The sequence below is a fragment of the Hyaena hyaena genome, unplaced genomic scaffold, assembly GCF_003009895.1.
Source record: "Hyaena hyaena isolate Hyena2069 unplaced genomic scaffold, ASM300989v1 scaffold_67, whole genome shotgun sequence".
NCBI lineage: Eukaryota > Metazoa > Chordata > Mammalia > Carnivora > Hyaenidae > Hyaena > Hyaena hyaena.
In genome coordinates this window covers 459,537-473,378 of record NW_024080699.1, presented here as the reverse complement: position 1 = coordinate 473,378, position 13,842 = coordinate 459,537, and the positions used below count along the sequence as shown (strand labels likewise).

At 44.6% G+C, this 13,842-nt stretch overlaps 1 protein-coding gene across 3 annotated transcripts in view; it reads left to right on the top strand.

Annotated features, from left to right (window-relative positions):
- Positions 1 to 13,842, top strand: part of PTPN21 (protein tyrosine phosphatase non-receptor type 21) — a 77,148-nt gene that overhangs the window by 41,694 nt on the left and 21,612 nt on the right. For all 3 annotated transcript variants that reach the window (XM_039232524.1, XM_039232525.1, XM_039232526.1), the window contains exons 7-10: positions 904 to 991; positions 1,379 to 1,467; positions 4,486 to 4,573; positions 5,652 to 5,731. In XM_039232524.1, the coding sequence (XP_039088455.1) occupies positions 904 to 991; positions 1,379 to 1,467; positions 4,486 to 4,573; positions 5,652 to 5,731 (345 nt within the window). The remainder of the gene's footprint in view (positions 1 to 903; positions 992 to 1,378; positions 1,468 to 4,485; positions 4,574 to 5,651; positions 5,732 to 13,842) is intronic.

The following is a 13,842-nucleotide window of genomic DNA, read 5'->3' as shown; positions in this document are numbered from 1 at the left end:
TATGAGACTGGGTGCTGGGGCAGGAAGATAAATAGAGCACTTACCTGCCATCAAAGAATGTATTTCTTGCTTTGGAGCCTTAAGGGGTGGGCAGGACGACCCATTGGAATAGTAATTATATGCTAACAGTGTGATACCAGTGCAGTGGGGGTGGGGGAGACGAGCATAGGATGTGGTGGGTCTGCATGGATGGAGCAGGGGCATCTGACTTAGACTCAGGGATATCACAGCAGGTGACAAAGGAGTGATGTGTAGGCTGACTCACGAAGGCTGTCAAGGATTGATCGGGTGTACAGGTGAGTGACGGGCGTGAGCGACAGCAGTGCCAGGAAGACAGATCAGCATGTGCAGAGGCCGGCATAATGGCTTAGCTGCAGTGTGGGTGCCTTATGGATGTTGGGGGAGCAGAGATGAGGTCAGGGTTGGGGGGGTGGGCAAATCTCCTTGCAGTTGAGTTACCTTCTTTACCTGCATTGCCTTCCTGCCCACTCTTGTAATTCTGCCACCAGAAAAGGATTACCATCTTCTTCTAACCCTTATTTCCTACACTTGGCATTTAGCACATGATGCTTAGTATTGCTGATACTTTGGATAATAAACAGTTACTTAGTGGTTTCAAGAAAATTCCAGCTTTTAGGGAAAGTGTTTTAGGGAGTTTGACTCCTCATGTCCCCCTAGCCTGCCTGAAGTACAGGGATAGGATCCTTATAGCCCTCAGCGTTCAGTATGGTGCCGTGCGTGTAGGTGACTTCCAATTGATGTTGAAGTAATTTCTGATATGCTTAAAAACTTGAAATGTTTGTAAACATCTTATGCCAAATGGATTATGTACTTTTTTAGCAAAGCCTCCTCCCCACCCCCATTTTTGGTTCTGTGATCAACCTCCCATCTTTTGGGTTGCAGAAGGCTCACGGCTCCCGATGCTGAAATGCTGTACATGCAGGAGGTAGAGCGGATGGATGGCTACGGAGAAGAGAGCTACCCCGCCAAGGTGAGCATGGCTGAAGGCTGGGGCTCTCCCAGTGGATCTCGTGAGGTTTTGAGAGGACATTGGGGAGGCCTGGGGACAGAGGTGGTGCAGAGGCGGGAGGGCATGCCGCAGTCTGGAAACTCGAAAGCTGAGATCCTGTGACCAAAATTTATATTAGTAAAACACATTCCTCTTTTGCAATCTGTTCTTTGAAATGCTCTTGAAAATGAGTTACTTAAGGAGCCCAACTTGTCCTGTTTTCATACCTATTTGACAAGGTGATTCCTGTAAACCTTTCACACCTTGCCCTCCACGTAGGTCTCCTGAGCATCTCCTGAGCTGGGTTTGTGGTCACGCTTCTCATGCACCTGCTGCTCGAGTGCTTCCTTCTGTGCTTTCTCCTTTCAGGATAGCCAAGGCAGTGACATATCCGTTGGAGCGTGTCTCGAAGGCATCTTCGTGAAACACAAGAATGGAAGGCCTCCTGTGATATTTAGGTACTTTGCTTACATCCTCCTGTGCGCTTTCTGCGGCTCCTCTTGGTGATAGTTTTTAGTACGTATACTGGTAACAGTGCCCACAGATCTCTCCCAGGGTCTTGTTAGGAAATGGAAAATATGCCCCTCCTAGAACAAAGTAACACCTGACTACAGTGGTTCTTTTATAAGCCACCTTCTTCAAAACCAAATGTGTGGAAAACAGTGCTTATAATAATGGCCTACTTATGAAATGGTTAAAGGTATGGGACCCTTTTCTTAGCAAATGGAGGCTGTTCTTTGTTTTGACGTGAGTTTTTTTTAATGTTTTTTATTTCTATTTTTGAGAGAGACAGAGTGTGAGTGGGAGAGGGGTAGAAAGAGAGGGAGACAAAGGATCCAAACTAGGCTCCAGGGTCTGAGCTGTCTGCACAGAGCCCAACGGCAGGGCTCAAACTCATGAACCATGAGATCATGACCTGAGCCGAAGTTGGCGCTCAGCTGACTGACCTACCCAGGTGTCCCTGATGTGAGTTTTTAATTTCAGCTCTTATTCTAGGACTACATTTTTGTGGAAAAACTAGGCCTTTCTCATTCTAGTTATGTACTAAAATTCCTAAAATACCAGCATCTAAGCAATTTTTTTTTTTTTTTTGGTTAAGGAAAGTTTAGTTACTTTTTATAATGTTCATTTTTTCACCCTGATTATAAAAATGTGATGCTTTTCATTTGTGGAAATCTTAGAATGTATATAGTGAGGAGAATCTATAGCAATGTGCTAATAGTAGCCAACCTCAAACAATGAAGTTGCAGGTGGTTTAAATTTCTCTTTCAGTATTTCAGTATTCTGTGTTTGAATTTGTATCTTAAATATAGCAAATTAGATCATGCCTTTTCATTCCTTAAGATTCATACCCTAGAAAATCCAAAGTGTCATTTCATAGAAATATTTCCAATTTTACTCAGAGATTCTTTTTTCTATTTACTTTGATTCTGTTCTTTTTTTTTTTTCTTTACTTTGATTCTATCCTTTTTTAAAAAATGGTTTTTATTTATTTTTGAGAGAGAGGGAGAGAGTGTGAGTAGGAGAGGGGCAGAGAGAGAGGAAGACACAATCCAAAGCAGGGTCCAGGCTCTGAGCTGTCAGCAGAGAGACTGACACGGGGCTCAAACTCACGAACCATGAGATCATGACCTGAGTTGAAGTCAGTTGATTAACCGACTGAGCCACCCAGGCGCCCTGCTTTGATTCTATTCTTGATAAAAATTTAAAAGTTTATATTGTTTTTGTAGAGCAGTAAAACATTATATCATTTTTGGTTCTGGGTTCCTTTGTATTTACTATTTATTGAATGTTTGTCATTAACCAGGTACTGTGCTCAGTGCTCTTTTTTTTTTTTTGGTGTGATTTTCACAATTCTGAGCAGATGGTACTACCACCGCTTTCCATGTGGTTTAATTGAGCCTTAGAAAAATGGAGTGATTTGTCTAAGGTCACCCAATCATTAACTGACGTAACCAAGAACTCCCATTCTCCACTTAAAGAAAGTGTGGGCTCTCAACCACTGTGTTAAATCGCTTCTTTTATTAAAAGGAAGTTAATTCCCCACCATTCATGCTCTCTAAAAACCATTCTATTTCTTCTTGAGAACTGCTTTCTCCTTTGAAGAATTTTTTTCTCTAAGCTGAGGTTTCTTCCTCTATTTCCTTTGCTTTACTACTGCCTTTTGGGCCTCAGTTCTCCATGGTGATTAGGACTGTGGAGGGTGTACCTGGCGGGAGCAGAAACCCACTCCCTGACCGTACTGCCCTTCGTCTGGCAGTGCTCCCCTTTGACGATTGCTTTCATGGCCCTAAGTTGCTCATTTAAGTCTTCTGAACATTTGAGTTGGGGGTCCAGGGGCAGAAAAGGATCTGGACTGCACCAATGAGGCAGGACTCTTGACGGTGCCCGAGGGGCCCTATGAAAACCAGAGGCATCCAGCCAGCTTCTTTCATCTCACTGGATAGGAAGGAATTTTTAAAAGGGCCCTCTTTAATATGATGCTGATGATCCTTACATTTAACAATTAAACACTGAACCATTACAAATTAATTTTATTTATTGAAATAAATTTAAGATAGGGCACCTCAGTGGCTCAGCCGTAAAGCATCTGACTTCGGCTCAGGTGGTATCACAATGGTTCATGAGTTTGAGTCGCACATTGGGTGAGCTCGAGCCCCGCTTCTCTGTCTGTCTCTCTCTGTCTCTCTCTTTCTGCCTTTCACTCACTTGTGCCTTCTGCCTCTCTCTCTCTCAAAAAACAAAAAAATTTAAGATAAATTAATAGAATGGAAAAGGATGAAGAGGGGTAACGTTTTTCTTTTGGATCGACTTTTCCCTTTTATAAAATTATTTGTTATGTAATAAAATATTCATATATAAAACCTAAGCCATGGGAAAATACAGTTAACAAATATAGGATCAGAGTTTGAAACCTGGTGAACACAGCCAGTGTAGTTCACTCTTAGAGTTTCTAGCATTTAACCTTTGTTTCACCCTGAAGCTTTTCAGAGCACCCCTCCTCCACCTTTGTGTCTTGTTTACCTGCAAAACTTAATGGTACTTGCTTGCATCTCGGTTCTGTCTCTCATCCCCACCTTCCAACTGTGTTTCCTTGAGGGAAGTGCTGTACCTTACTGAACTTGGTATCCCTAACAGTTTCAGGCATTGTTATAACGGATGTGTGTTGAATGAAGGAAGGAGGCATTGGCAACCATCTCAGAGAGGGCTCTTTGGTTGAACTAACCTGGCAAACAAAGATAGATCGACCTTAACTTTTAAGCACTATTTGCTTTCACCTAGTCTACATGTATTTACTTTTTGCAGGTGGCTGTTGTCACTTCAACGAGAAGATGCATACCAGCTGATTAGAACAACTGTTTTCTTTCTAAAATGATTAACAAATATTAACTTGCACATCATGCTCGAGAAGGGAAAGTCATATGTTCCATCTTGGGTGACACTCACATTGCTCTTTTCTATTTGTTGTTCTGTAGGTGGCATGATATTGCTCACATGTCCCACAATAAGTCCTTTTTTGCATTAGAGCTGGCCAGTAAAGAGGAGACGGTCCAGTTTCAAACTGTGAGTAAAACACTAGGAATCTGCCTGGAACGTTGTTTCTAGAAGTTAACAAGTTAGCATTTCTGGGTGCATGTTTGGGGAGGGAGGTGGCATTAAAATTATATTTAGGGCATCTGAGTGGATCAGTCGGTTGAGCGTCTAACTTCGGCTCAACTCATGATCTCATGGTTTGTGAGTTTGAGCCCTGCATTGTGCTGTCCACATAGAGCCTGGTTCAGATCCTCTGTCCCCCTCCCTTTCTGTCCCTCACCTGCTACATTTGTGCTCTCTCTCTCTCTCTCAAAAGTAAACATTAAAAAAATAAAATTACAGGGGTGCCTGGGTGCGGTTAAGCCTCCGACTTCGGCTCAGGTCATGATCTCATGTTTGTGGGTTAGAGCCTGCTTTGGATTCTGTATCTCCCTGTCTCTCTGCCCCTCCCCCTCTCATGCTCTATCTCTCTCTGTCTCAAGAATAAATAAAACATTAAAAAAGTATAAAATTACAATGTTTAGTACTTTTAGAAAACAAAATTTTACAACATTTTGCATAATAGCACTTGGCAAAAAGTAGTTAGTTGCTCAATAAGTATTATTGAATGAATGAGTCCTTGGATAAATACTATCTGGTATGGTGATCTTTAAATTAAACTAAAGGGAAATAGGGGAGAAAGTAGGCACTAACATCTTAATTTCCATTGCTAAGTCAATGCTTCTGTAGAAATATTATTTCACAGTTAATTGCTTTTGTGCTCCTGACAAAGGCAGTGCTGAGTCACCAAGTCAAATGTTTTTTTTTAAAATTGTCTTTGAGTATCTATTTGTCAAAATAAAAGTTGACATTTTCTCAATTTTAAATTTCTAATCATCTGAAACTGTTCAGTGTAAGAGTCATACCCTTAGAACTTTTTTTTTTCTTTCTAATTTAAATCCTAATTACAGCCTTCATGTGTTAGGCACAGCATCAGAAAACAAAATGAAAGGGTCAGGGTGTTAAGTGTGACTTTGGCATAATATATCCTCCAGTCCTGTTCTCAGACAAACTCCGTGTCGGGTTGTAAGTGTGTTTTCGTTTACTTTATGCATGTTTCATTTGCTAGGAAGACATGGAAACCGCGAAGTACATGTGGAGACTCTGCGTTGCGCGACACAAGTTCTACAGACTCCATCAGTGCAGCCTGTGAGTACATCCTGCTCATGGGAACAATGAGGTGGGAAATGTTCATCTTGAGCTGTACCATGTCATCTAGAAAGGAAAATTGTGTCGAAAATAGCAGTTTTAGGACATAAACTCTTTGCCTGTTAAAATAGTTCTCAAAAATATTGTTTCATTTTACCTCTGGACAACTTCTAATAACTACAGATATGTGGCTCTAGGATTTTCTTCACCACCTTACTAGAATCACTGATGCTTGAAAGTTCAAAAGAATTTTTTTTTAACAGATTATTCAGCTTGTCAAGCCGTTTGAAGAACTTACATCTTCTCTTCCTAATGAATATTTTTCTTGGTCCCCATGGGCTCCGCCCGTTCTGCTGAGTATTCCTATCGGCATACAAACATGCTATAATATTGCATAAATTAAAACACTTGACCTTCATTCCACATGTCATCTGTCCACAGCTCCCTATCTCTGCTCTCCTATATAGCAAATTTCTTCAAAGGAGTTGTATAGACTTGCATTCTCTCCTTCCTTCCACCCTGCTTCCCCTCGCCGCCACACACTGACACTGCTTCTCACGGGGACAGTGACCTTCATTGTTCTTTCACTGGAGCACTCAGCAGCACTTCACCTCTGGCCACTCCTTCCCTCCTGCCCTCCGCTCCTCCGTGGCTGCCAGGACCCCACCCGCTCCTGCGTTTCCTCTTTCCAGGCTATTTCTTCTCAGTCCCCTTTGCTGGTGTCATTTTCAGATCTCTTTCCCACCTGCGCTCCTTCTCCGGGGGATTCACCTTGTGTCAGACTTAGCAGTCTGTCTGCTGGAAGTGCACCCGATTTTACTCAGTTCTCTCTCTGAGCACAGCCGACTGCCTACTCGACATCTGCACTTGGGGACCCAAGAGGGATCCCAGATTTGCTGTGTCTAAAACCAAACTCTTGACATGCTCTTCCTCTTCCTGCTCCCAAATCTCCCTCTTCCCTGCCTTTTCTCATTCGATAAATGGCAGCCCTCCATATTCACCCATATGCCCCGGCCCTAAACCTACTTAATTCCCACTTGATTCTTGTATTTTTCATCCCACACCCAATTCATCAGCAAGCTGTGCCTTCAAAATATATCTGCAATCTGACCACTGTGAGCACTTCCTCTGCTAACAACTCAGTGCCAAGCTGTCAGTGTTTGTCACCTAGAATACTGCAGTAGCCTCTGACACTCTCCCTGTTTTGGTGCCTGCCGTGCCTATAGCCTGCTTTCCGTAAGTCAGCCAGACTGGTCTTCGTTTAATATGGGTCAGATCCTATCACCCTTCTTAAAACCCTGCACTGGAATGTCATCATACTTGAAAGTACAGAGCTGTCCAACATCTGGTCCTTGCCTGGTTCCCGCCCTATTTCCTTCACACACTCCTCATTCTCGCCCTTTCCTAGCCACACTAGTGTCCTTTCTGGTCTGCCCTCAGCGACGCTGTGCTGGCCCCTTCCTCTGCCTGAAATGCTTTTCCTTCGCATGCCTCATTGTCCCACTACATCAGTTATCTGATCAGAGGAAGCCCTCTTCAGAGAGGCTGCCCCTAGCTGCCCTGCGGACCCCCTCCCCACCTCCCTGTCTCTCTGGATCCCCTTGCCCTATTTTATTCTTCATCATAGTGCTTGGCATCACCCGAATTTGTATGTTTGCTTGTTTACTTGTTTACTGCCTATATCTCTTCTCGGCAGGCAAGCGCCACAGCAGTGCAGAGGGCTGACACTCTCTTGTTAACCCCTGTGTTCCCTGTGCTGAACAAGGGACTGGCCCACAGTAGGCCTTGGGGAATTTGTTGAAGGAATCTATAGAAAAGCATGTTAAGAGGTCTGATTTAGGATGTCCGTGGTGCCGTAGGGGCCCTTTGGAGAAACGGTACGTAACTCAGAGCTGCCAGTGTATGAAAGGCTTCTCAGCAGAGTGACCTCTGAACTGAGACTTGGAAGGTTTTGCTCCGTCCCCACAAGCTTTCTTAACTCTGTCCTCTGGCCCATCGTAGCTGCCTCTCCTCTGGCTCTCGGGCCCATCTCATCTGGCTCCAGCCAGTTTTCTGAATGGATGAGCAAAAGGTGTAGCACTTCTCCCAGAGTTGTAGCTCGAACCTCATCTGAGCCTGTCCCTTTCCCCTCCCTTCCTTAGCTACGGCATTAAGCACAAGACTCTGTGATCTTCCTCTGGGCTCATCTGCCCTTGATCCTGGCCCCGGAGCCCATAGTCCCTACGATGCTGATGCATCTCGCAGCCCTAGGCCTTGCTGGAATGCTCTCTTTCTCCCCTTCTCTGGCCGATTCTTAGTTCTTCCAGATTCAGTTTAAGTGCAGCCGTCCTAGAGGTCACCATGCATTTAGTTGGCTAAGTTCTCGGTGCCATTCTCAAAGTTCTGGTTGTTTCCTACCACTTTCATACCAGTTGATTCTGATTCAGTAGATACTTCTTCTGTGTCAAGCATTATTTCCTTTAATTTCTACAGCACCCCTGTTTGGTATAATTAATACCGCCCTTTTACAGATGAAGGTTTGGAGACCCGCAGTGTCGTGGCCCTGTGGCATCACCGGCGCTCTAACCCCCACGTCAGGCAGCTAGCGTGCCGTGTGCCTGCTGTTCTTCATCGACTTGCTTTGTCCATCTTGTCTGGGGGCGCCCCAGTGTCTGGCAAGGCACCTTGTTCCTAAGGCTTAGTGAATGATGGAAGCCTGAGTGAGACCGATATGGGTGTCAGAGGGAAGAAGAGCCTGTTTGTTCCTGTTGATTTCCTTTTACTACTGATTGTAAATTGGGGGGACCAAATCTTAAAAGGACATTTGTCCCTTAAGGCCAGGAAGGAGGAGGAAAGGCTATGGAAGTGCTTTCTGTTTATCGGGACCCAAGGTGTGAAGAAAAACTGGTCAGGAATAACCATGCACAGGGCAGGCCCATCTTTGGGACTCAAGAAAGAAAAGGAAATGACCAGGGGTGACCTTACACGGGAACCAGCTAACGATTAGCTCTTTGGCCCCAGACCTCCTCCCCTCCCTGGACACCACCCAGGCATGTTTTTCTCCGAGTCCCACTGTTGGTCTGGTGGTGGGATGTGGAAAGCACTAACTGACCAGGAGGGGGAGCCCTGCTTTCTCTCTGCATGTGGGAAGCCTCTGCTGGATGCTGGCTTGAGGCTCCCGATGTATTTGTACATGAATGTGCTTCCCCTGGTGGCCAGATTCAGTGGCGCTGCTCATCCAGGGCGGTCACATTTGGGGCTCTCCTGGGCTGGCCTGGTTACCCAACCACGTGTGACGTTATTTTCATGCAGAAGTAGTGTTCTGAGATCCAAGCAGTAGATATGAACTCTGTTGGAACACAGCCTTTTCATAAGTTTATGAGTATTTATATTGAACCATCATTATTTCAGTTATTCCTCTTCTGGAAAATAATGGAGAATCAAATCAATCATTTTGAATAAACTGTAAAATACAATCTCTTTCCAAGTAGGCATCCATGTAGGTTGGTGGTTAATGCCTTTTTTTAAAGGAGTTTTTTGTTTTTGTTTTTGTTTTGGCAAATCACCAACTGCTAGTGATTTTAAAGTTCTGATGGAAAAGAAAGTCAGGTTTAGAAATCTAATTTTAGTCATATTGCTGTTTCTTGCTAAACATGAGTGAAACTACATTAATAGGGACATCAGTTGCATATATCTATATAAAGAAAGCAGACGAGTGTTTCAGAAATGAAATAATTATATTTGAGGGAGTATTTTCCATACTTTGTTTTTAATCTTTGTACATCCAGTAGATTTAAGGAAGTCGGTATCCCTGAGCTATTTTCATGGAGGGCCCCTGCTTTCTCCTGTAGGAAACTAATATAGTTCACTTATCAGCACTTGCTCTTAGGTGAAGCAGATGAATTCGTAGCTTTTAACGTTTTGATGGATGATGAAACTGAAAATAACTTTAAGTTTTATGGTCATTTCTTTAAAAAAAAATTTTTTTAATGTTATTTATTTTTGAGAGAGAGAGACAGAATGTGAGCAGAGAAGGCACAGAGAGAGGGAGACAGAGAATCTGAAGCAGACTCCAAGCTCCGAGCTGTCAGCCCAGAGCCTGACGCTGGGCTCAAACTCACAAACCAAGAGATCATGACCGAGCTGAAGTTAGATGTTTAACCGACTGAGCCACTCAGGTGCCCCTATGGTCATTTCTTTTAAGGTTCTCAACCTAGACTGTTTAGTCACATTTAATATTATAATACTCCTGAGTATTGGTAGATTATGGTCCAGATAGGTCAACTGACAGTGTGATGGGCATTTGATGAAACTGCAGCAGGCCTGAAATTAGACAGTAGATTCTGGATGGCTAGGTCAGCCTGGGGCACCTGGGGGCTCAGAAGATGATTTTACTTGTATAGAAAGAGGGTTTTGCTCCTAGAGTATCGTCTCTCCCCTAACCCCCTGTTTGTTCTAATATATAATAAAATGGTGTTTTTGGATAGTCTTGTTTGATTCATCCAAACTTGACCCAGATGACTATGTTTTAGAATTTATAGAATGACATGACTCATCATCAGTGTTGCTCTCTTCCTCCACTGTTAAACAAGGCACTTTAGGGGATGCCTGGGTGGCTCAGTCGGTTAAGTGACAGACTCTTGATTTCAGCTCAGGTCATGATCTTACGGTTCATGAGTTTGAGCTCCTGCGTCTGCGCCATCAGCGCAGAGCCTGCTTGAGATTCTGTCTCTTCCTCTCTCTTCCCCTCCCCTGACAGTGCAGCATCTACTTGGGATTCTCTCTCCCTCTTTCCTTGCCCCTCCCCTGCTCACGTGTGCACATGCGCGTTCTCTCTCAAAATAAACCTTTAAAAAATAATAAACAAGGTACTTTAAGTAGCAGAATTATCTTTTGATGTCACCTAAGCCTTAAAAATGAGACAAGAAGAATGTGAATATTCCTTTAGGGTTGGATTAGGAATTAAATGAGATAACGTCAGTCTGTTAGGTCACATACCTTCTTCCGGACCCCAGAATTGGTCCTGTTAAAATCAGCCCCTCTAATTCCTCTGAGAAAAAGACTGGGAGAGAAACATTCTTGGGGAGGATGGTATCCCCCAACCTGCAGAGCCATGTGATAGAGGTTTCGAGAGACTTAGTCTAGAGGGAAAGTTGAGTTTCAGTCACCAGCAGGCTGCTTGCTGAGCATAGTGACAGGGCTGGTACGTGTGCCCACCTCTGTAGTGGAGACCCTGGCCAAGCTCTGACTGGAGGAGGCCCTTCCTGGGGCGCCTGGGTAGCTCAGTCGGTTAAGCGTCTGACTTCGGCCCAGGTCATGAGCCCACGGTTCGTGGGTTCAAGCCCCGTGTAAGGCTCTGTGCTGACAGCTAGCTCAGAGCCTGGAGCCTGCTTCAGATTCTGTGTTTCCCTCTCTCTCTGACCTTCCTCTGCTCACTCTCTCTCTCAGTCTCTCAGAAATAAATAAAATCCATTAAAAATATTAAAAAAAAAAAAAAAAGGGAGGCCCTTCCTGAAGGGGGGTGGGGCTGCCTCTACTTGTAAGCCCGCTGCAGGGTTTGTAGAGCCTGGAGGAGGCCTGGAAGAAGATTGAGTAACCCTGTCCCATCAGAAAGAGTCATCGAGATCAACATTTTCTAGGTATTTCCACCATCCAACACATTTTTCTTTTACCACAGTCTCCTCTTCACTGGCTATAAACCTATAAGAGAGGAAGGCCACACAGCAAAATGGAGACAACTCTTAGAAATAGGAACTCGGGGTGCCTGGGTGGCCCTGTTGGTTAGGCATCCGACTCTCGCCCTCGGCTCAGGTCATGATCTCACGAGTTCAGGAGTTGGAGTCTTGCGTCGGGCTATGCGTGGTCAGTGTGAAACCTGCTTGGGATTCTCTTTCTCCCTCTCTCTGTGTCCCCTCCACTGCTGGTGCTCTCTTTCTCTCGCAGAATAATAAACTTAAAAAAAAAGAAAACAAACGAGCTCAACTATAAGTGCTCAGTAATTGGTATCTGCTTCTGGTCTTTGAGTTGCTACTGTGGGACAATCAGTTTCAAACGTGCAGCGCGGGTTCTGGCTCAGCAGCGTGCTTGAGTGACTGCCAAGCGTTCGCCAGGGAGACGGTAGGCGGAGTCACCGACCCTGTGGGCTACCTCAGGAAACAAGCCAGAGTACACAAGGTGGAGAGTCCCAAATATCACTACGAATAGGAAAAAGTAATTGGTATCTGCTTCAGCCCTTCACTCGTGGTGTCACTCATTTGTTCGGCAAACATTTGAACCAAGGTGTGCCAGGCACCGGTGCTACCATTATGTCCTCTCGCCCCCATGGAGCTTACAAATCCATTGGGGCTGGGGAGCGGGTGGAGCAAATAATCCATTGCTAGGAGCCTGTGCTTGATAATGTGACAGACCTGCCTGGTTCCGGTGCCAGTTCTGCTACTTATTTGTCATGTGACCAAGAGCAGTTCCCTTAGAATCTAAGTATCAGTTTCCTTATCTGTAAAATCCAGATAATAACTGGCACATCCCTTATGGTGTTGGTGTTCAGATCCCGTGAAATAATCATGTTCGGCCCTTAGCACTGCTTCAGTGAGTAATATTCATTTCTCATGGGCTAGCAGCCTGTACTTAGTTTGTCTTCTCCAGTGCACACATTCCAATGATTTTTTTTTCCCCTAAGAATTCTGCGGCTATCTCATTTTTAGTGGCACCCATCAACACAGCAGCTGCCCCCAAAGTCTGGAAAACACCAACCAGCAATTACACCATTTTCCCTTGTACACTAAGGTGAGGATGGCTGATCTCTCCGTAAACTACATTTACAGGGACAGCAGCAGGAAGAAAGAGGAGGTCGACTTTTAGAACCGATGGCGAGGCTGCCTGGTCAGACGGTTTGGCAGGAGAAGGACATGTTCCGTTTGTTTGTATTGAGCAAGAAGCGGCCTCTGCGGTGGGCAGTCGCCTCCACACTGGGCGCCCCCGGCAAGGGCGCCCAAATAGATAGCGTGTGTGGGAGTTCCTGCCTGTGCTTCTAAGCTCTGCATCTCTGCATTTTGTAATTTAACACATTTAAGTTTTATTTTTGCCCGCATCTGGGCAGCTCGGGACATGTCCTTGTATTCTACCAGCCCTTTCTTCTCGTCTCTGAATGTTGAATTTACAGTACCTTAAAAGTTCAGTCCACTTGGACAGTGGACTAAATAAATATGAACTTCTAAAGACCCTGTTTTGCCAGTTTTGCCTACCCCTGATGGAGAAGAAGCAGACGCAAAGTAAACTTCAAGGCTCCAGAATGCCTTCAGATCCTGGATGCTGATTTTAAGGAGTATTTTAATGTATAGTTAGTGTTCAACAGAACAGAACACTGAGCCCAGATGCATCATCCCAGCGTGTCCCCCACGGAGGCCTCGATTAGGACCGATTGTGCTTTGCCAGTTGATACAGGAATTTTTGCAGCCCAACAGAATTCACATCTGCTGTGTTCTTGTCGAGTTACATAAATTCTGGCGGATGGAATATTCTTTGGAAAAGAGACCCTTATTCTTTTTTTTAAAGAAATCTTTTTTTTTTAATTTATTTATTTCTAGGAGAGAGAGAGAGAGAAAGCGTGAGCAGGGGAGGGTCAGAGAGAGAGGGAGTCACAGACTCTGAAACAGGCTCCAGGCTCTGAGCTGGCAGTCAGCACAGAGTCCGACGCGGGGCTCGAACCCACGAACCGCGAGATCATGACCTAAGCGAAAGTCGGACGCTTAACCGACTAAGCCACCCAGGCGCCCCAAGAGACCCTTATTCTTTAGCAACAACCTTAACACATTTTGATGATAATGAAAAATTATTACAGAAAGCATTTAATTAAAAATCAACTAGTAAAAAAGCAGTTGTAGTCGCCTGATGTTAAGGTCCTGATGAGCACTTGGCTTTTTTTTTAATTTGTAATTTCTTTTATTGGTTTTATTTTTAGATAGATCTTCAGCCTATGATATATAATAGAAATATTTAGGAGCACCTGGGTGGCTCAGTCGGTTAAGTGTCCAACTTTGGCTCAGGTCATGATCTCATGGTTTGTGGGTTCGAACCCCGTGTCAGGTTCTGTGCTGACAGCTCAGAGCCTGGAGCCTGCTTCGGATTCTATGTCT